Source organism: Lutjanus erythropterus, chromosome 14 (assembly GCF_056507025.1).
Source record: "Lutjanus erythropterus isolate fLutEry1 chromosome 14, fLutEry1.hap2, whole genome shotgun sequence".
In the NCBI taxonomy this organism is placed as follows: Eukaryota; Metazoa; Chordata; class Actinopteri; order Lutjaniformes; family Lutjanidae; genus Lutjanus; species Lutjanus erythropterus.
Window position 1 is genome coordinate 10,323,505 of NC_139330.1, and position 24,265 is coordinate 10,347,769.

The 24,265-nt window shown below is 40.1% G+C and overlaps 1 protein-coding gene across 1 annotated transcript in view; it reads right to left on the minus strand.

Moving 5' to 3' along the window:
* Positions 1 to 24,265, minus strand: part of lyst (lysosomal trafficking regulator) — an 83,946-nt gene that overhangs the window by 43,622 nt on the left and 16,059 nt on the right. Inside the window, exons 3-7 of the mRNA XM_084735229.1 lie at positions 19,340 to 19,538; positions 15,150 to 15,240; positions 9,808 to 11,911; positions 3,505 to 4,453; positions 3,230 to 3,415 (exon numbers count right to left, since the gene is read on the minus strand). Coding sequence (XP_084591355.1) covers positions 3,230 to 3,415; positions 3,505 to 4,453; positions 9,808 to 11,911; positions 15,150 to 15,240; positions 19,340 to 19,538 — 3,529 coding nt within the window. The remainder of the gene's footprint in view (positions 1 to 3,229; positions 3,416 to 3,504; positions 4,454 to 9,807; positions 11,912 to 15,149; positions 15,241 to 19,339; positions 19,539 to 24,265) is intronic.

Here is a 24,265-nt window from a genome sequence, read left to right on the forward strand (position 1 = left end):
GCCAGGCGGGCCGTGATTTCAGTGAGGACAGCCAGAGCCAGAAGAAATGAAGCGTTAATTTGCAAAAACAGATAAACACCATTATTCAAATGAATAAACCAACACCAGTTTGATTGATAGTCCCTCGAGTGGACAATTAAAAAAACATGATTTATGAAAATTTTAAAAACAAGAGAGCGAGTTATCTCATCAAAACAACCCGACACTAGTGCGATTGTTATTCTGTGGATTGCACAAACACACACAAAAAGACTGATTTAGAAAAATATTAAAAGTGGAGAAATCTGTTTTTGCAAATAAACCTTTCATTTCACTGTTTTTATTCTTTTTTTTTGCATTCATCTCCTTTAACAGTAAAAAGTCAAGCAGCGACATGTCTAGACCTCACCATACATAACAATAGAGACATTATTGAGGAGGCAGGAGTTGTTGTGACTGACTGGCAGACTGTTTTTTCCCTCATCTGTCTTTCTCATTATTCTGAAATCAGCGTGTGAATATTATAACCGATTCGTTCTTCATGTGTTTATGAGGAAGGAACTTTCTGTCCATTAAAAATCAATAAAAGAATCAGTGACCTGTTGCGATTTCAAAATGAGGCGTAGCTTGCTCGTGTTTGCTCCCACTGTTCAGTCTAAACAAGGGCTGTCATTATTTACGTCTGCTGTTTTGTTGTACATCAGGCAGATAACGGCTGCTTAGCAACGTAGTTTGATTGGCCACACACCGCCGCCCTGACGCTTGACGACGTTTGGATGGAAAATGGCTTTTCTTTTCATTGTACTGCTGCCTCCTAAATAAACACCACTGCTCTGTATATTTTGCCGTGGTGTTCAGCCAAAGACGCAGCAAGTCGTGACTGAACACAATCTGCTTTACTCCACTGGGGAAAAAAGCAATTAGAAAAAAACAACTAGAGTATTTTTCCATTATTCATCTGAATGGATAACGCCTGTATTGGTCGTGATCATAATTGACAACGGCTCATTGAGCACACTGAAAGATAAGTTAAACAGACCGATGTACAGGAGAAATGGTTGTGGCTGTAAACCTCGTGCCCTCTTTAGATATAAATGACTCATTTTAAGGTAATGAAAATACAAAAGTTCTTATTTTCAGATGACTATACACTGATGAAAACACATGAATATTATATTCCATTTCTGCTATATTTTGCAGATAAATCCTCAGAAATCTTACACAATATCTTTGGATAGCACACAAAGGGATGCAGTTTGTTTTCCGGTCACACATGCTTGTTTAAAATTGTGTGACCTCTCTTGACTCTCCGTAGCTGTCACCCCTGTCTGACACTTTCAGCGGCATTTGCCCATTTTCCACTCTGCTGAAACTAGTAATGAGAAGCCTTAAATGAAAGGCCATGACAGGGAATGCACAAAATAAAGAGCACAAAAACAGAGCGATTGAGCAAGCAAATCAGTGAAACTAAGCAGAAATTTAATGGTCCTTGTTTCATTGCAATTAGTTACTATCTGTGGGCATTTTATGCCCATATTTGGAGCTGAAAGCAGAGAGACAACAGGAAACTAGAGGAGAGAGATGGGGATGACATGCAACAGAGGTTTATGGTCAGCGCCCTTAACTCACAGGCCACTATGTTGCTCCTAGTTACTAATTTTAAAATGGCAGCACATTAAATTGAGCATGCTGAGCAGCAGGCAGTAGAGGCTGAGTACCTATTAGTAAGGCTGCACAATTAATTGAAATAATATCAAAATCGTAATATGACCAAGTGCAATATCAAAATCTCAGTAGATGCAATTTTTTAACAAAGGAAAAATGTGACAAAGCAGTATTATAATGACGTACTGCAGTGCTGTCCTGGTCAACAAATCTCTGTCTCCAGATGTAAGAAAACATGTTTGTTTGGTACAGAGGGCCCCAACAAATGTCACATCAACATAATTTTATTTTTTTTTTCAGGGAAAATGAAAATTGTGATGCAAAAATTATAGCATTCTTGTTAATCGTAATTGCAATCACAGCATCTGTCAAGAAAATCTAAATCTGATTTTCAGCTCTATTTCTTAGTATGATATGAGGATTTACACCAGGGATGGCGCTGATCCGATACTCAATATCAGTATTGGTTTTATACTAGCCCAAAACACCGGATCAGATATTATGGTAAAAAACTATAATCTTATAAGATCCATTAGCCTAACTACCACGTGATTATGTAAAACTTAGATGCCATAACAAGAGAAAAGTCACAAGTACCACAGATGAGCAGCATGTGTCACGAGAACAGCAGGCAGAACATGAGTGAAACCTGTCAGCATCACGTCAGCTGTGTGAAGCTATTTTAAAGCTTTAAAGTTTTTAACTGGTTATGAAACAGTCTCAATTCAATACTGATGCCTTTATATGACCTACATAAGCAAACAAGACCATCCATCACAAGAGTGGCCATGTCTGTTCAGCTGTTATTACTGCCTGCCACCGGGTCAGATTCTCAGTTAAATTCGATGAAAAGAGCCTGTGTTTACATTTTCCCAGGCAAAGTTACAGCAGGCATTATGTTAGCCAGTTAAAAAGAATTTATTTTACTTTTGATGTTGTAATCTGTAGTTATTAAAGTGGACAACAGGGACCTCCAAAATCAACAAAATATGAGCGTTCCTTGTAGTGTCTTTAAATTTTAATGTTTCAATGATGCTGATCAATCAAAAAAGCTGAAGATCAGCTAAAAGTTCTGCGTGAGAAAGAGAGAAAAGTTAATATCAAGCAGCAGTATTGCATAACAGAGTAATGTTGTGTTATGTTTTTTTTTCCTTCATGGGAGCAGAATATTTTTTTCACAGTTCGAGCATAATGTTTTTTTAATGGACAGGTTAAGCAAAATGCATCCATACAAATGTATTATTAACAGCTTAGTTGTTCAAGAGACGGAAAAAGACAGTAGATACTCAAGTTTATGGAATAAGTATTGGACATGAAGAAGTGGTATTGGGCCATTAATAACTTACACATAAGACGTAAACAAAAACACCGCATAGACGCAGTCCAGCAGAACAGATAATGATTAGTAGCGCAACATTTTGCCAAGAGTTTTACACTGTGATGAGCATGAAAAGCACCTGCTATAGCTGCAGAGGAATCAAGTATCTGATACCAGACTGGCTATAACCTGAACTAGTTTCTTGACACACGAGTAGCTCAAAAAACTTTGGAATATAAAAAAAAAAGGAGCAGTAACTTCACTCACAGTTTCTCCCAATGCAGGACTCACCCTGTCTGGCTTCTCCTCAGGGGGCTCAGGACCGGGTGACACCTCTGCCAAGGCCACTCTCAGGAGAGAGTCAAACAGAGGGACAGCAAGGTCAGAGTTCACCACCCCTGAGCGAGAGAGCTGGTCTCTCACCTCAAACAGGGTCTCTTCCACTGACTGGAGCTATCGATGAGAAGAGACACAGCGGTTTACTTTTTTTGTGGTTGATGTGTTCAGTGAATAACCGACCAATATGATATTAAACTACATACCTGATAAGAGAGCTCAGGCTCCGTCCTCTGCAGGGCTGAGTTAGCACTGTGTAGACAAATAGCCAGCAAGGCCTCAAGGAGGCGAATACTCTGTAGTTGCCACTCTTCCTCAAGCTTTCTTGCTGGATCTTTGGGCTTCCCCTCAGCTGGACCAGTGCTGAGGGTGTCAGTTGAATCATGAGCTGGCTCCTCCGGTCCCAGTGAGGGAGCCGGGGCTGTGGACTCCGGGCTGCCTTTGCCCTTACCGTCCCTCTTCTTCTTTGCTTTCCCATCCTTGGTCTTGCAGGAGAGCTTCTGAATAACCATGGCCATGAGGCGCAAGCAGACGTCCAGTCCTCCCAGCCTGAAGAACTGCCTCTGAAACAAGGGGCTGGCCAGGTAGATCCACCGACACACTGACCAAACATCCGCAGCGCGTCGTACCTGCTCTTTGGATGGAAGAGCCACGCTGTCTGGTGACAGGTAAGGCAGCCGTCCGCCAAGAGGTTCACTGGCTGTACTGTCGTAACCTGAAGTGTCCTCAGAGTCATTGGCTGAGTCCCGGTCTGAATCGGCCTCTTTACTGACACAGAGGAAGGCCACACACAAGAAGAGGTTGATGACATGGAGGTGGGTCTCTGCTCGGCTGCGCCCTGGTCCACGGCCCTGCCCACTCCGGCTCTTATGGCGAGGATACGCCTCCTTTAGGCCTTCATAGAACTTGCTGAGGCTCTGCGGGCCCTCTCCAGCCCCTCGGGACCCCAGTTCCTCAGCCAGGCCCAGGAGGGCCTCCCTTTCTTCAGCATCAGCACTCTCGAGCTCCTGAAGCACCCCGTCAGCCTGCTGGTGTCCAGGGCCTATTATCAGAGTCTCAAACACCTTCAGAGCCAAAGAGCGGGTCTGGTCCAGGTGGACGAGCTCGGTCACCTGATTGAGCCCGTTACAACTGACGAAAAGGTCTCTGATCACCCTGTAACATAAAATATTAGAAATTAAGTGAAGCAAAACATAAAATGGATGTAAACATGATACAAACTCAATATATAATATGAGGAATTGGCAAGAATCACAATTCATTTTTAACATTTTAACATTCATTTACTTAAAGCTACGACAAGGAGATTTTAACTGGTTATGAAACAGCCTCAGCTTATTACTGATGCTTCTATATGACCACATAAACAAACAAGATCATCCGCAAGAAGATTGTCAAGTTCTGCAAAAGTATTCTTAAATCCCGCCATCAGATCATATTCTTTGTTAAAGCAGAAGAAAGAAGCCTGTATTTACATTTTTCCAGACAAAGTTACAGTGAGTAGTGTGTTAGCCAGCGAAAAAGAAGGAAAAGATCTTTCTCCACATAATCTTAATTTTGACATTATACTTTGTGGTCATCATGGTGGAAACAGTGCGGCTTCTGTCCACATGGGGCTCCAAAATTAACAAAATATGAAAGGTCCTTGCAGTAGTTTTAAGCAAACAATATGTGAGTTCTTCTACTAGGGGTCTCTCTCAAAGGATGTTTGATGACATCTGAAGTAGCATGGGATCATGGGAGTTTTGTCTTCATTACTAAACAATCACCACTGCAGATGAAAATCTATCTACGGTGACTGTGGCTGAAATCATGTTCATGGATGAAGTAATACTTAGTTATACTTAGTTATAAGAAATATTGAGTTTTATTGATGTTACGTTTAGTCACATGCACCACTCCCTCTCTCTATGATGTGTCCAACATGTCTCGTGTTTTCCAATAAGTTTTTTTTCTTTTTCTTTTTTTTTCTGTTAAATTTTTTATTTTATTTTTCAGTACTGGAAGTTAGAGCATGATAGAGAATCCCACCTTATTATTATTCCATAATGTGCAAAGGTGTGTTTTCCTCGATTTTATAGCAACTAGCTGCTGGCAGGAAATGCACCAAAAGCTTGAATAAATCACAGATTTCTCAGAGTTTTCTCTAAGTTAATCTAAATACCCAACTCAAAAAAGTATATAACAGATGTACAGTGTTTTAGACATAAAAAATTACAACCAGGAAGAATACAGTTATGCATGTACCTCTCACTGTCTCTCAGTAAAATGTTAATATGGTGACAGAAAGCGTAGATGTGAACTGCACACATTTAAAGTGTCCTAATTCTCCAAGCAATTAAAATAAAGGGCACCACTCGGTCTAATCTAACCAACTCTACAACTAGTCAATCAAAGAAGAATAAATAAATAAAAGCAGCAACACTGCCATCACACAGGACCCGTCACACTCCTTCCAAAACTTTCTTCATTTCCTCCCACCGGGCTGCAGATATAATTTCCCTCAGGGCACAACAATGCCTTTAAATAAATTAGTCAACTTCTATTAACATGATAAATTAACTGTGAAGGACACTAACATTGCACATGAACACATCTGCTATATTTGTGGTTCCTACTTATTATACTGCATTTGTTTTGTTATCTAATGTGTTCTTCTCACTGAGCCACATCAAAGACACATTTCTGTGACACAGTGTCAAAGTTATGTGTGAATCATACGTTATTTATCAAAACAAAGCTGACATTTTCCCCTTTTAAATTTGTTTACTACTGGTATTGAAGCAGTGATAAATAATAAATTACGCTATTACAAAGCAGGGTAAATTACCTTAAAAGAATAATTCGTCACCTCTCAGTGAAGGTTAAATCAACATTTGGTAAGAGAAAACAACAATCTCAAGAGATGTGTGCTAACATTATACACTGACTGGAACAAAAACACTTTAATCTCAGCACGGGATTGTTTACCGAGTATGTTAAGGATCTGTAACAGATGTTCAGTAGAAGCTGTGAGCTCAGAGCATGAAACAGATATATCTAATAGATTATAAACATGCATATTTTGTCTCTAATTCTAAACCCTTTCTCCAGTCTAAATTAATGTGGAGTTGATTAATTCTGCTTTTTCAGAACATTTCCTCTTTTCATTAGTGGTGTGCAAGTCTATCAGGATGACTATCCATTAGCCTGAATATTTAATACTCTCATCTGGAAAATATGGAGTTCTGTTATACAGGAAGCAAAATGAACAGTGCAAGATGATAAAGATGAAGTACAGCTTTGAGGGGATTACTTGTCTTTTAGGTCGTCTTGCAACACCATCTTTACCTGTTGCCATACTTTTAAATCAATGTGTGCACTAGGTGAACTTTACTTAACTAACCTTTCCCCCTTCTGTGGAACTTGATTTAAAATATTCATCCATTCTTTAGTAACAAAATGATACAACTGCAATTGATGAATTTCCCCTCATTCACATATGTGTCACCTAATGTTGTACCAAACAACTTAAATATATAATTGGCCCACCAGATGGAGCCGTATGGTCTAACCTAGTGAAATACATGCAAGGATGGATAGTTTCACCCTGTTCAGAAGCTCACTAAGCATCCTCCTGCAAGTCATCAATCTGAACTTGCTCTGCAGTAAATACTGAAATTTGATTTCCCATGCTTCAGGCCATGCTGAGATTTTGAACTCATAATACCAGCCGTGCATTTTGAGCTACCACTGTGATTATTTTAACCTTGTGTGCCACCACATGAAGTTTCAACAAAGTTGTACGATTGTGATAAAACAGACTAAATCCAATGTGTTAAAAAATATTGACAATCAGGGAACAAAACTGGCACCAGCATCGAGCCAAATGCTGCTAAAATATGCAAGTGGGTTGGAGATTTGCTTCACTCACCAGCCAAATAAACACAACGGTAATCTATTAAGTGGCTGGTAAAATTTGAACATTTCCAGCCATTTGGACGGTCGACAACCAAGTTAATTTTACACCCTGCTGACAATTAAATGCTGCATAAAGAGCTGCTTTGACAAACAATGACTGATGAGACATTATGGTTATATAGCTGCAGTAAGTTGATTACGTGACGTACAAGTGTTGGCTCTTGCCTTACTCACACTTAACTGGCATGTTACAATAGACTTTATCAGTTACTAGGCTTGTACTATAAAAGTATTACAGTATGCCATTAAGAAATCCTGACGGTATAATCTTTAATACAGTCAAAAATTCAGACGCTCCTTTTTTTCTATTAAACTAATTCAAAGATGTTGTTTTGAAGTGATGTATTTGAGTGTGCAGCACACTCCACCAGAGGTCAGTTTCTGTATCGGTGGACAAGACAGCGCAGCTGAGCTGAGAAACATGGCGTCTGTGCGTTGAGCTACAGGATTAAATAGTAAAAAAGGAAAATACCCCTGCCCTGTTTGGAAGTATTTTGAGTTTAGTACAGATGATAAGCCAGCAAATACTACAGACTACTAACTGATCAGAGTTGTGCAGCGTAGTGAGCAGGGACGTGTGTGATTAGTCAACTATACAATTAAACTAAAGCAATATTCATAACATAAAGCGCAAAGTGCCACACATTTCAGCAGCAATTAAAATATAATTTGGCTATTGTAAACTGTGATTAATGGCTTAAAATGGCCCATAATACACACAGTATTTTTTCAGACAATGTTTTACATTATCAATTAATGAACTGTGCTCAGTTTAACTGTTTTCTGTGTGTTTTCTTACTGTTAGACTAGTCAAGTAGTCTAAATAAAAATTGTAGTTCATTCCACAGGGAAGTCAGTCACCAGGAACATCCTTAGTAGTAATTATACTAATAATGTATTAATCATTCATTTAAAACATGCAATCAAATGTGAATCCTTGGTACAACCAATTATATTAATAAGCTTCCTCATGTATGTAAAATACAAGTATCCACTGAGCATCAGTAGTTTGGTGTTAGAACAAAAATGCATTGAGAAATACAAGTACAAGAAGTAAAAAACAAACAAACAACAAAGATGTTAAATTTAGGCAGAACACAACTCTCCAAAAGTGAGATTTATCTGAATATAAAGCTTGTGTAATAATGCCTTTTACATAATCATAAGGACCTAAAATTGTCTCTAAAGTGTCTTTTGAAGAGGCTCAGATGACATCACAGCTGTGAAGACTCTGAATGCCAGTCAAACCTGCAGAGAGCAGAACAACCTACTCTGAATTTTAATGAGGAAACCTATCAGCCCACCGCTGACAGACCGCCTCAAAGCATCCATCCATCCATTTTCTATACCCACTGATCCTGTTTAGGGTCACGAGGGGATTCAACCTCTCCCAGCATGCATTGAGTAGGAGCTGGTATACAACCACGACAGGTAGCCAGGGTTAACACATGGACAGACAAACACATCCACACATACGAGTTATCCAATGTTCGCTTAATCTGTGAAACCTGTGAGATTGTCTCAAAGAATAGAAAAGAATTCAATATTCAACTGATACTATCTAATTAACTATTATAATATTATATTACAGATAATTTTGTCAGGATTTTGTTAAATGTATCTGGATAAACACAACAAGTGTCTGCTTTTACCAGACTACTTTGCTCATAACAGTGTTACATAAAGAGTCTGCCATCTCTCACTCAGTCCACAAAGCCGTAATAAATTATGGATTAGCATCAATTAGCAATGACCTGGAGAGACAGATCTAATGACAAACAATGTCCAAGTGGATTAGGTGTCTAACTTTGTCCTGGCTCATTATGTTTGCTTTATGTGACAGGTTCATGTGAAATCAGATGTTTTTTTGTGCTATAAACAAGCAAAATTGTGATAGAATTCTACAGAGGGGTGATAAATTAATGGAAAACACAACAAAGTTTAATTATTCAAAATGTGTCATCAGTGTAACCGGACTTGGCATCCAATATAACCTGGCTGAGCCAATAAAAAACAATCGCTGAAACAATTACTAATACACAAGTAACTTCAATTCAATTAAATCCTTTTCCTTTTTAAAAATGCTCCCTATTTTAAGCCAGATTCATTGAAAGAGCAACCTCCTGGCATGTTGTCGTCTGTTAGCCTCCCACTCACTGTTCAATCACAGGGCCCGCGTCAACAAAAGCTGACAGATCACACTAAGCACAACCCACTCTCTGACTTTACATGAAAAGCTAACTTTTCAGTCAGAGAGTGATTTATTATGAAGGTTATGCAATTAGAATTTCAAGCAGTTTCAAGCACTCTATTCAAAATCCAAGCACTTTTCAAACCTTGAAAACACTATACTAGAATTCAAGTGGTTTCAAGGATTCCCAGCACCTTTAAGAACATTTATAAAAGGAGATGAATCACAGCTTTCTACCTAAAAGACTTAAAATTTAAAATGTCTGAAATGCTGTCCAAAACTACAGGGACAACTGACACAACAACCACCAAAAAAGACATAAAAGAAATAAGACTTAAATTGCTGTAAAACCACTCACCTTGATTTGAGAAGCGAAGGTAACGTTTGCAGGTAGACGAGTAGGACCTCCACAGGCAGGCATCGCGTGTGATAGCTGCAGACCTGAGTACAGACAGTTGAAACCCCCAGCTGTTGGGCATGGTGGGCCAGCTCTACCCCTCTCTGCAGCACAGGGTTGAAGATGTGTGTGTAGAGCTGCCACTGCACTATAGCATTCCCCCGCAGGGTCAGGTGGCAAACATGGCCAGCTATCTGCTGGCTGAGCTGCCAGTCCTCACCAAACACCAGCTCCTGGTAGGCCTCCAGAGCATCCCACTTCCACAGCATGTCCTCTGCCCCGCCTCCACTGGGCAGAATACCCTGGGAGCGGTAGCACAGACTGGTAGAAACGGCTGAAGGGTCCCCGTGCTGCAGTGTCTCCTCCAGCCCTGGCAGCTGGCTGCTGTCCAGAGTGCAGATGTTACAGGAGGCCAGCTTGGCTTTCTCTGAGGGCTGCCCTCCCCCAAGCTGGTCTAGGATGAGTCTGCCCAGGACACTGAGGACGTGAGACTGGTAACTACGCAGACCTGGAGCTTGGAAGGCATGCAGCAGGGGTCCTACAACTGAGCGGGGGTCCATACAACAGCAGATTCCAACAGCCTGCACCCCGGCCAGGACCTGCAGCACAGCCGGCCCACTGGGGGAGAGTCTCTGCAGGAGTCGCAGACACTGGTGAGCACAGGCAGCCAGGCAGCAGCAGCGCTCAGGGTAACGCACTGCGTCACCCTCCATCCCTTCCTTGCCCTCTCCGTCCTCTTCAAAGGGGTTGCGTCTAGCAGCCTGCTTGAAAGCAGAGACAGGCAAACCTGACAGGTCTCTGTGGTGATGCAGAAAGTGGGAGTATTCACAGCGGCGGTGGCGGCGTCGGGCGCACACAGACTGATGCAGCTGCTCTGACTTTGCCTTCTTGACAGCACTGATGATCTTGAAGACCCCTGCAATGAGACCTCGTAGCCTCTCTGAAGCCTCACCCACTACTTCAGAGTCCCTGGCCCTGCTGAGTCCCTCCAGCCGCAGCACTGTGGCCTCAAACAGCTCCAGACCGTGATGCTGGACAAACTCATGGATGAGCTCCAGCGCTTGGCTGAAGAAAAAAGGGTTGGGCGTGGAAGCTTGCAGGCAACCCAGCAGCATTTGTAGCACTCCTTCTAGAAGCTCTGGCAGCAGTAGAGCCCGGTGTCGATAGCGGGAGAATGAAAAGTCATCCTGGACCTCCTGCAGGGTCTTCTTAGGCCGAGGAGCAAATGGATTAGTCTGTCTTTCCAAGCAGCTCCGGATTTTAAGGGTGGCTCGCAGCAGGTCTGTCAGGCTGCGTCTCAGGCTGTCTGGGAGGGTTTCACTCTGACTCACGTCCACTGACATTAAGTGCAGGATGGTGCGTAGAAGCATCCTCTGGACCAATGCAATGGGCTCTTCCGTCCAGCCTCCAGCAAGCTCCTCTGCCCCCGTTCCACCTCCGCCCCCTCCCCCTGGACCACAGCAATCTCCAAACTCAGTCAGGATCTCAGTCAGAGTCGGTACGACACTGACTGCCAGGCCAGGGTTGTGGTTGATACTCATGTCAAACTTACAAACCTTCTCAAGCAGAGAGAGCAACACATGGCAGAGATCGAAGGGTGAGTTTTCCATGCGGTTGAAAATTGATATTGCAGCTGGGTCTGTCAGAGTTTCGGTGTCCGTCATCTGCGACCCTGGGGCTCGTGGGTGTGGGTATGGTGCACTCATGGTGTCTGTGGCGGTGGACGTCGATGTTACCTGTGAGGCCTCTGAACGATGATGCTGACAGCTTACACGGATGGTGGACCCATGCGACCTTCGGCTCCTCGCACCACCGGGGCCAGGTGCAGCTGTGTCTTCAGGGTTGGCTTCTGAATCTGAGGTAGAAACCTGGGATTTCCGAGCATCCTTTACCGAATATCTCTGTGCTGTCCTGCGTGACCGGCGTGATTTCCAGGTGCCGCTGCCAACACGGGACCTCTTGCCAGCGTTCTGTTCATCTGTCGCAGCCTTCTGTCCTGCTCTGAGAGGGGCGGCCTTCACCTCCCGGCTAAGGAATACCTCCAGTAGGGACGACAGGGTGAAATCTGTCAACACAGAGAAACATCTGTCAGTTTTATCTAGACACACAACCAGTGGTGGACAAAGTACTCAACCCCAGTACTTGAGTCAAAGTATAGATACTCCTGGTCAAATATTACTCAACTACAAGTGAAAGTTGCTCAGTCAAAATTTTACTTGAGTTAAAGTACTAGAGTACTTGGTTTTAAAAATACTTAAGTATTCAGAAGTACACGTTTATAAAAATACTTAAGTATTCAAAAGTACAAATTACAAAGTACATTTTCTAATATCAGTACATGCTGTATTGTTTTCATGATGCATTTACAGAAGCTTGTATCTCTGAAACCATCTAATGATGCACTGACCTGCTTGTAGAACCACTCTGCTACACAAAGTCTATAGAAACACCTATAAAAACTTCAGCATAGAAATACAATCAAAAACAAAAAGGACAGTTATTGTCATTTTCTGATGTAACTGTATTAAAATCACTGCATAAAAACAGATTGAAGCCAACTGTAAGGATTTCTCCAAGTCTGTTAAATAACTGAGATTTCTTTCTGTCTTCAGAGGCAGTATATATACATGAATTATGTTGTATTTTTCACCCCAATAAAAACAATCCAACTTTCAAAGCTACCTGGAATAATGAATAATTATAATAACATCTTGAGATTTAATTTTGTCTTTCTCCTGCCGTCACCATTACTGCTTTTTGTTTGAATGAAAGAGGGAGAGCTTGCTTGTGCTTGTTAGTGCGCCTGGACGTATTTCTGCTTTTACATCAGTCCCATTTGAGAGGAGCTACCGTGATTGGTTTCTTTCTGTGAGGAACACAACATGTGACCAATTGTATTTTAGAAAAGAAAAAACAGCAACAGCTGACTTCAACGATGTGCTCAGTCAAAAAGTAACAACAACCTTCCTAGAAATGTAGTGGAGTCAAAAGTACAATATTTGTTTTTGAAATGTAGTGGAGTGAAAGTCAGAAGTTTCCACAAAAACAAATACTCAAGTAAAGTACAGATACTCAAAAAATGTACTTAAGTACAGTACTCAAGTAAATGTACTTCGTTACTGTCCACCACTGCACACAACTAGGGCTAGATACCAAATGCAAATACACACTGTTTTTTTGAGTCACACCAAGCTTAAAGGGATAATCTGGATCATTTGAAGTGGGGTTGTTTGAGGTACTTATCCATAGTTGGTCTATTAGCTACGTTATACACAGGCCGCACTGCCTGCCTGTACCTGTGTGTGATGACTATTTTGCTGAACTGCTGCAGCTTGCATGCCTGTTGTGTCCACACAAGCAGTGCATCTGTTGCGGGGCTGCTGCTGCCAGCTCTATGTTTCTACAGTGAGTTTGCAGAAGAGTTTTGAAAAGAAGAAAAGAGCTGTATCCAGAAGGCCATCAGTGATTTTTTTTCCCTTTCATTCAGTGAGAGAGGGAAGGAAGGAGGGCAGAAGTGAAAGAAAAGAGAGAAAGAAAAAGAAAAATCCTGCTGTGCACCTGAAATTTCCATGCCTGTGACATATTCTACAGATATAGACAATGAAACTGTCATAAGACGTGTCATGTTGCTAACATGATGTTAATATGTTATTTCACTTTGTATATTTGCAAAGAACCACACGCATCACATGCATCTCTTGATGAAGCATGGCTACAGCTGTGCATGACACACACATGAGCAGCGTGGCTAGCGCTAACCTTTTAATATGGGCACAGAATTAAAAACCAACAGGTTCCGTCCGCTCAAGCAGGCAGTGTGGCCCGGCTGTTAGAGTTTGGAGAAGCAGAGGGTCAGCAGTAAAATGTATTTTAGACATATACAAATAGGCCCAACTAAAAAATCTATATCAGTTCAAGTGTATGTTATATTTTGAATATTCTGAACAGTCTTCTCTGACAGGAAACTGTCATTATATAAGCCAAATATTGTTCCCTCCACACCTACCAGACTCCACTGGCAAAATCAGTAATTCTTCCTCACAGAGCACAAGAGTAAAAAGTGGTAGACCAGCAACCCCTGCGACTAAAATGACTGATTTCAACAATGGTGTTTGGTTGGTTAAGAGACAGTGATTTATGGCTTATGTAACAGCGGATACCTGTCAGAAAACGCTGTTTGACAGCAAAGGTGTGAAAATATTCTTAATATAGCACACGCTTAAACTGACATAGTTTTCTCAGTCAGACCTTTTTTAAGTGGCTAAAATACATTTTGCTGCCAACCCTGTCCATAGCAGTACATTTAGAGGGTCTACAGGACAGGGGGTGTCTTACACTTACACTCTCTTACACATTGTGATTTTAGGTTATATAAGTAAAATCTGATTCATTGATTTATTGATTGATTAACTGCCATCTACTGTATGAACACACTAACTATGAATAAGTACTTCATACAACACTACTTCAAATAATCTGAACTATCCCTTTATAGTGCATACTAAATCATATAGAATTAATGTCACATTTTATATTCACATTGAGACTGAAAATCAACATACAAACACAATTTCCTCTTAAGATGAGTAACATAAAGCTAAGCTGCATGTCATCAGCCATTCTGTTTGTTAAAACACACTCAGTGAGCAGGAATTAATTAGAGTAAAAATGTCTAGGGTCCATGTTACAAATTATTAGCAGTCCTGTACTAAATACCAGTGTCATCCTGAGGTCACAGGCCTCAGGATGACACGACTAGTCCTCTCCTGCTGTGTGGCTGCTAATGGTTGTAACACTAAGATTCAACAATAATGGAGATGTTGACTACAAAGTTTAACAACTGAGTCATCCATCTCAAAGTGAGCACAGCACACAGTTTGTCAAGCAAGTAAATCCATTAAAAGTAAAAATGAGTCGTTTGATAAGAACATCACAAACACGGTTTATAGTCAAAAGCAATGTGCACACATTCCACTGCTTTCACACTCACCAAACCTAATGCTGAATCATTGCTTAACCTTAATAATGGGTAAAGAGTTATGCAAAAGATGGAAGATGAAACAAATATATAATATACAAAGCTAAAGCGAGAACATTTCAGGCCCGTGAAATGTTTGTAAATCACATAGAGCTGTAAGGCACAGCAAATTTTATACTCATAAAACGAAGTATGTAAATTGAAATCATTAGCTATAAACCAGGAGCTCGTCACATGCCATGACAGCTAGGAATTGTGAGGTATGTGCTGTTAACATCAACATTAACACAAACAAGTAAAAGAGCAAGTAATTGTGGGTACTGACCTGGGGCTTTTTCCTCCTGCACAGGAATCTTCCAGACCAGTGGCAGTAGAGACAGCAGCAAAGTGAGCAGCTCCTCCCGGCAGGTCAATTCCTAAGAGTGCAACAGAACACACTGAGGTTACCTAGAAAGCTCCCTGGCTCACTCCCTTTGGTCACACGATGATGTCACACCCAGACACTCCCATCAAGACAAACTCTTGTCAATAATCAGTACAATGTCTCTTTGAGTTTCACTACTTTCAACAGCTACTTTAAGATTTACTTTCAATCTGAATTTAGATGTTTTCCAAAAATGTTTTCCTCCCAGGAGCTAGCTAATTATTCGTTTATTTGTGTGCATTTAGTTAGCTAGTTAGTTAGTCTACAGCGCAAGAGTGTCAGGGAAGCAATGTAGCATCTACATGACAGGCTTACTTCCAAGACCTTGGGGATCTCGTGTGTATCCAGGGCATACCTCACAGCAGAGAGAGAACCAGCTCCTTCATGTGTTAATTAAAAACAATCAACCTACTCCTTCATGTGTGAATTAAAAATGATTATGCTGATTTTACAAAACTGTCAAAACATGAAGTATTTTATTTGCACTGTATAATATAGCAATTAATAATAATCGTTCTTTTGTGCAGTCAGTTTTACTTAAGCTTTAGTCTGATCATTTGTGAAAAAAAAAAGGAGGGAAAATAAACAGTTTCTTAAAGGTAATAGGTCTGCCACTTTTCTGGTGTTTATGCAAAGCTAACTGCTACAGGAAATGACTGACACTGACTTATGAATTCTGACCTCGATAATGAAGCGGGATTTTCATTAGATATTCTTTTTGTAACACTAACACTCTCAAAATGTTGGTAAGTTATCAACACAATTTTTTGCATCATGGCTCTGAGTGTGCAACTTTCTTCTTCCATAAATAAAATCTTCATCTTCTTCGTCATCATGTGCAGTATTACTTTGCAATATTATTATTATCATGTAAAATATTACGTTTAATATCATGTGCTACTTTTACATTCATTATCTGGTGCAATATAACTTGATTATTTCTCAGTATCGCTGCCAATATTACTTCCAATGTAACTACCGATGTTACTTCTATTGTTATTCTACTAGCCACTGTTTCTTTGCATTTACACCAAATACACTTTATATTTTACATTTAAATTTATATTTGCTACTACATATTTTATATTTGATAGTTATTATTCTTATATTACTGTAATTTCTGGAGCAATTTGGCACAAGAAACTCCTTTGGGATTAATAAAGTTCTATCTTATCTTATATCTATAAAAAGATATCTGCGTATAACTATGCAGGATCAATCTGTAGGCAAGTGACAAGATATTGGTATAAGGAACATTCTGGTTTGTGTTCCAACTAGTATGGACTAATCATGTTTGAACAGGCTTTGGGTTTGGGTTAGGTAAACAGACTGGTGTGGTAAACAAACGAGTTGGACCACATATATATATTTTTTTAAATATATTGCCATTTATATGCAGGAATCTCTTCATAGAGGTTAGACTGCAACTCCAGTCTCACATCTCAAGGTGCTAATTGGACAGTAAACAATGACTGGGTGCACAGAAAAGGGAGTCTTGGCCAAATTATCCACCAGCTAAACTGGAAGACCCAAAACACCGGCCTTTGTCCCGAGAGGTTAAATCTTTGTCGGACGATAGCCATTTGTTTTCCAGATTGGCATGACTGATACAATACTAATATCAGTATTTGGGAGTTTAAATAATAAACACATAAACACATAAATAAACATGACATGAGTTAATTTTTTTCAAAATTGTGACCAAAATCCATATTGAGCAGGACATTTTACAGTGTAAAAATAAACTATACAGTGCCCTCTCATACACAAACTATGTAATGTTTACACTGTTTCTAAATTACCTCAAACCTACTTTGATATGTCTGACATTTCTTGCTATTTTTTGGCCAACATAAAAAGTATAACAATACTAATATATCTGCGCTAGCTAACATCTGCAGATATATCAGCCTGGCTGTGTTGTGCAGCTCCAACTCTGATCACCTCTGACTGTAGATTATACAGCTTTTTATCTGGTTGTAGATAAGCCTTTTCCATTTGAATAATTCAGTGGATGATGGACCCAGAGATGACCGTAGGCTGCCATTTAACACTTGGTCAGTTTTAAAAATTCATACATGGACCATTTTATTTGATGTATGGGTATACTGCTTATGTGTGGACTAGTTTCACTAACGTAACAAATAACATACAATTATATAAGGTAGCAGGCATCTAAACAGCACAGGACAACAAACCCATAAAAATTCTTTAGTACACTGAAACACGACATTTATCATTTGAAACCATGTTTTGCAAACCACAAATTCTTAGATACGACAAAAAAAACAAATGTTCATAAAGCCCCGACTGTCACTAAAGACTCCATCCTGTCCACAGCTGACGCACACAGCTGCAGCTTGTGATACAGCCGCACATGAATGCATTAAATTTCTGTAGTGAAAGCTCCCATTAAAAGAGAAAATATAATGAATGTGTGTGAAATTAGCTTAAGGATATGAACACTACGAGGCCACGGGGACACACAAGGTCACATCCATCACATTTCAATATTTCACTCAATAATGCATTTGTTACTTCAAGTCAAAAGATTATAACCTTCTTCCTATTCTGTAAAAGACTGTTTGGCATGAAAATAACTGAGCTTAGCGATCACATCTTTCTCTCTGGAGCCTAGAGACCCCTTCAAATACAGCTCAGTATTTACATAATGTCAAAAGGCAACCATGGCTGCTGGACTTTTTCTCCCCTCCACCTCAATAGTTGTGACGTACTGTATTTGTGGGTGTTTAGCCTGTTTATTCACTACTATCAGTGTTGCAATTTCTCTGAAGCTAATTTCACATGATCAGCATCAAAGCACTCAAAACCTGATTAAACCATTATGTTTTATGTAGGTTGACGTCTGACTCAGTAATGCCACCATGTCTGACGCAGGGAGCAGTTGAGGAAAAATGCCAAGCCCCAATGCTCAGAAGCCCTATCGCTTTCAACTGTGTCCCTGTTTGATACTGACCTTTCATGTGCAGCGTTTGACTTGTCACATGAAAGCCCCATATTTCACTCTGGCTAGGAGGAGCATCTCCTAAACTGTTTCGTGACCAAAAACGCTCACAGATCAGATAAATGCATCGTCAGAACCTGATGCCAGTTAGCAGAGCGAACACTAACTCACTGTTGCAGACAGGATCCAAACAGAGCGGCTACCTTTGCCCTTCATGGTACAGCATTTCCACCAATGTTGTGCCAAACCACATCTGTTAAAATCCATTTTAAAAGAGACCAGTACTGACATGTTTTTACTGTGTGATAAGAATACAAACAAATATACAGTTGACACCATATTTTGAAAGTTATGTAATGGCGCTGCTCAGCTGTTCTAAATGGATTTGCATATCAGCATCAACATCTTGCATGCAGCAGCAGCAGAGCGAAGAGACCAACTTTCTGCAATCATATCAGAAAATCAAGCATGTTGGTACTGCAGAGCTAATTTCCTCTTTAGACATGACCACCCCGCATGTTGCTGTGACACCGACAACAAATGTCTTATCTCCTAAAGTGATACAAAAAATACTAGTAGAGGAATGAAAAATAATAATCGCGTGATGACGATTGATAACAATCATTAAACTCCGGAAATTTAAAACTGAAAATATACAGTATGTTCCAGTGAATGCCATCTTGTTTGTACATGAGATTATATAGACTCTCATCATTGTGCAACTTATTTTCACTAATGGGTTTTATTGCACTGTGCTCATTAAATACCCCTTTAATCTGTCCAGCTGATGTCTGTCTGATGTTTGCATAATCCCTGTTGCTTTTATCATCTGTTTTCATTGTACTGTATCTCTACTGCAAACTCTGTCTGCAGTTTCATTTTGATGAAAAGAGATTAGTTGCAGTGGAGGTTCCATAGGCTTATGCGCAGAAATTTCAATTTGTCATGCTCATACTGAGCAGCTGCATGAAAAAAGTGTAATAGATTCATTAAAAAATGTGAGGCAGAGTTTGAAACTAAAAGCAGTGAAAACTTCATGTGAAAATTACTGAATTTAACTACAGTATTAGAATTTATATAAATTTGTTATGTTTTTTTTGATGAATTTGCAGCACTGAATCCTCACCTGGTCAATGATGGAGTCCAGGGTGCTGAGCAGCAGGAAGCCCCGCCCCCTGACCAGGTACTCTCCCAGTGCCACCATGTGACTCTCCTCCTCATCGTCCTCCCGTGCCTCCGCTCTCTGAGCCACCGCGCTGCATAGTTGATGTACATCAGTCAGGAACTCCCTCGCCAGTGTGTTACTGGCCCCACTCATGTCTGAGCTGCAACAGAGGAGATAAATCATCATACGGCTGTGGAACAATCAAATGATGATCTATATACACACTCAAAAATGCTTTGGAGGATTACGTGGTTGTCCTTCATGAGGAAAAAAATCTAACTAATAGGTTGTCTTTTCTGGGTGGCAGCATAGTTTCTAAATTTCATACTGGAAATAACAATGAAAAGTTGTGAAATCGAAATATCCGGCAAAGTCACATAATTTGATTCTGGTCTGTGATTTAAACCCAAATAGACTTATGTAAGGCAGAAAGCAGCGGTTCTGGAACTAATTCTGAGGGACACCACTAAGTTTTGAGTTTATCTCCTCTTCTGCTTAAATACTTTGAAAGCAGCATGCTTGAAAAGACGTATTCTCCTGACTGGCATCACAGCTGCCAAAAATGTGTTGGCTTTATGCTGGAAACCTCCTCATGCAGTTTGAAAAGCTCAATGGATAGGGATGGAAGAAAATATGTGTCAATTCTGAAAAACACTATTGCGATATCGCCCCGACAGCTAGATACCAGCACTGTTCTGTCCCTGACCTTTCATTAAAAAGATAAATCAAGTGTGATATAACGGGTGGTAGCCACGGTGTGTCGTCTTTGAAGTTGCTTTTTCCCCCCCCTTCGGACACGTACCAGATGCCACAAGTAGGCGAGGGTGGAGAAACACAACAAATACTGGGAAAACAGCTGATTCTCCCTTTCGATTCGATCCCTGAAACTGAAAGCTCATTTTGATTTAAGATTGATTTTCGATTTAATATCAAACTTGTGACACCCTTAATCTGAACAAAAAATAGTTTAGGGATGAACATGCAGAAGTTTGTTCGGATGTTATCTGAAGTTGCACTAAAGTGACAAAGTCACTCTGTTAGGGTCAATGTAATCGAAATGTCTCAGTACTACATAACAAGTACAGTGAGCACCAACTCCCTCAGAAAGCCTAAGATGACCTCATGGTGAAATCCACACAATCAGTAATAAGAAAAGCCAATTACTGGTGTATGTGATGGTCAAACCTTAAAATCTAGGCACATGTAGACGTAAGCTAAATAAGAAAACTGACTTATCCTACTGTGAGTGCTTATATAGCACCTCCAAGCTGGCCTAGTATGCGTTTGTATGCCACAACCACGTGTTTCTCTAAATGTAACTGAAAATAAGCTCTACGTCCCAACATAAGACACACACCCCACAAAGGGTAGGACAACCCAAATTATACAGCTCATAACAACTAATTTCATCAGACAGTAACCAAATAACTTAGTGTTCCCTTTTACGTGTTTACATTTCTGCCAATTAGGTGCTGCTCTGGTCCAAACCTACTTATGACATACTGTATAATCATAATAATATAATATATAGAGGAGTGCTGGGTTAATAAAATCTACAACACGCATTTCTGACACAACCCTCTGTAAATATAGTAGTTCTCGTCTTACCAAACAGTCTCCTTCCAGTCATCTTGCGTTTTCTCCAAGCATGACTGCAGCTCTGCTCGCTGTATCTGCATACCTCCTCACACGACTGCTGACTGAATTTTCTGTTCTGCAGCACAAATTCCATTAAATTGGAATTTCAAATGGAAGCCTTCCAGATTCGCAGCAGATCAGCGTATCACATGAAAGCATGTGATGTCACATGGCGAGGGGACTGGCCTTGGGAATACTGACAAGCCCCCTGTGCCCTACAGAAGACCTCCGTAGTCGACCATCATTCACAGTGTCTGCCTTTGTATTCTCAGCTACAACAACTGTTTTGGAAAATTTTTTAATGGACAAAAAGGCCTACCAGGCATCACTAGAAAAAGCGCCGAAAAGAGTAAAGAGTTAAGCTTGACAAAGCATAAAACACTCTATATCACAAGAGGAAACCCACAGAGATTTATTTGAACTCTATTCTTCTGTTATTTCCAATTCTATTCCTGTCTCCCATCAAGACTGCAAAAATGTATAGTAAATAAATAAAATAATTTACATTCAGCATTAACTATATCCTCTTATTTATTGCAGCTCTGGGGACAAAATGATGGTCCAAAGTCGCTGAAAGAATGTGAAATGTCCAAAATAAACCGATCACAACGGAGTCAACTTTGCCTGTATAGACCCTACACTAGAGGCGTCTATGTATGTAGTGCTAGATAGTTTTGGTGTGAGCCTTCTCTCTTGAGGGCACTCGGCTTGTGGCACTCAAACCACCAAAAGAATATGCTTTAAAAATTCAACACAAGTGCATCTTTCCAGAAATCATGGCCTGGTTACTCAAGATAATCCACAGACCTTGTTGTGAGCAGTATTATGTAAGAACTGGTTTCATTCTAATGGACAGAAAGTAGCTCTGGTAGATTCTACCACAAAAAGAAAATAGTTCCTACATGAAACTGCTCACAACAAGTTCTGTGAATTATCTTGAGTAACCAGGTCATGATTTCTGGAAAGAAATGTTGCTGCCGAGTTTATCAAATGTAATTTTTTTGGTGCTTGGAGCACCGCTAAACGAGCACCAACTAGTCTCATCATACTTGAGACAAGGCAGACATCTCTTTGGACGATATCTCCAAAACTCTGCAACTCAGACCAAAGCTATCAACATGGATAAACAGCACTGTAGGCCTGAGGAAAAATATGTACTTTTGATTTTGGGGTGGGCTGTCCCTGCCAAGTGACAGAGAGCATCCCGGCTGGAAATATCACAAACTGGTATGGGATATGCACAGCCCAGGACAGACGGACTCCGCAGAAGGCGATTAAAACCACAGAGAGTATTACTGGTACACATCTACTGAGCATCAGTGATACCAGTGAGGTGAGGTGTCTGCACAGAGCCCTAAAAATACAATGCTGAAAGGCAATACCCACTGCAGCCACATCCTGTTCACTCTGCTGCCCTCTGACAAGAGATACAGAAGTATCCGCTGCTGTGCCACTCAGCCAGTGTATTGCCAAGAATACGTACAACACATAGCACAATACAGGAGTTACGATTCAATATGTACTGCAATACTGTAAGCAAGACAATATATTGCCATTTTAATCTAATTTTAGGAAAATTGCTGTAGTATAAGAAAGACAGCACCGTATGCATAAAGTGCAAGATTACCTTTTATGCAATCAGAACAGTAAAGATAGATAACAACACCGCTTATCTTGCAACTGGGGGTTTAAACACAAGACAACATGATCCAATGCCATGAATCTGTTTGTATCATGGTACTAAGATATAGGTTTTTGAGAATTGATACAGCATAACAACACATACAAAAATATTTTCTTACACCCCTACTTACGTATGGACTAGTTATTTATTATCCATTTCTTTCATTCTTGTTTTGTGAGCAGCATTAAGCGACCAACCTGCATTTTGTTGCATAACCCTGTAATATAAAGATATACAAATGAACCTTGTACCTTTAATACACCACAGACATCACAACACTTTAGTACAGAATAACTCTGCAAATAACTTTATAGAGCCTTATATCTCTCCATCCGTGGACAATTACCTGAGACCAACCAACAGACATCATCATACACATTATGAATGTGGCACAAGACCTGAGAAAGATCTGAAAAATGTTGTTAAAAAAAATGAGTGACAGGTCCTTTATTCACATATGTAAAGAATTTGTTTAATGTAATACACAACAATGGTACAAATTCATTGCATTGATCACCAATTTAATTAGTTTGTGTACATTTGCTCTGGTGACACTGCTGAGATATTCTTATCAATATCTGGATATTTAAAGATTTGAGCTCTTTCGACCTGCTCTTACTTATTAAACTGGAGTGTCACTACTGTGTATTTAGTGACGGTGATAATTTCACTTTAATCTGGGTGAAGCATGTCTGTCCAACTGAATGGAGCTTATTTAGGTCACAGGTCACTTTCAAACAGGCAAGACGCACATCTGAGAGGCTCTGACATGCTATTAGCAAGTCTGACCACATCCCTACTCTAACTAGAACAAGATCACAATTTTTTTTCACGCTTCATTACGCTCAGCATTTACACATATTGGTGAATGGTCTGGAATGATATGTATACCGAAGGAGCAGATAATATGAATAAGAACAATAAACAAAAAAAGGGAAATCAATTGTCTGAGTTGTTGAGTATCAATGAACCAGAGATGACGTGACTTTACAGTACTTTAGTGCTCAGCCAAGTTTGACTTGTTAAATTCTAATAGCTACTGTAATTTATTAAAAAAAAAAAAAAGCTAGTGTTTGTATTGTATTATCTAACACACACATGCAGCACGAGCCTGGATCAAAAGGTACGATTTGATCAAACAGCCCACACTGCATTTTCATGTATAAAGCCACAAACACAGACTTAATCAACTCTAGACATAAAACGTATATTATTGAATTTTATACAATGCTTTCAAAACAAACAGCTGATATAATGACAGCTCAGGCTACATCACAAAGAAATTTAGAAAAATTCAATAGAGGATTGAACAATAAAAAATACCCTACAATTCTTTAGAACACAGTATTTGCTTGTTAAATGTTAAAAGCATTTTTCTGACTGATTTTGCCAACACCCTCTCAGTCATTTTATCATTGCCACAAGACAGCGATTAGAGACTTAGTAAACAGAGATAATGGTTTCCATGATATCAACCGGCTGCAAAACAGATCTCTCTCCTGCAGATCTCAAATTCTGTGCTTCCCCTCTGGCCAATTATTGTGATTTTCTTCATTCCAACGGAG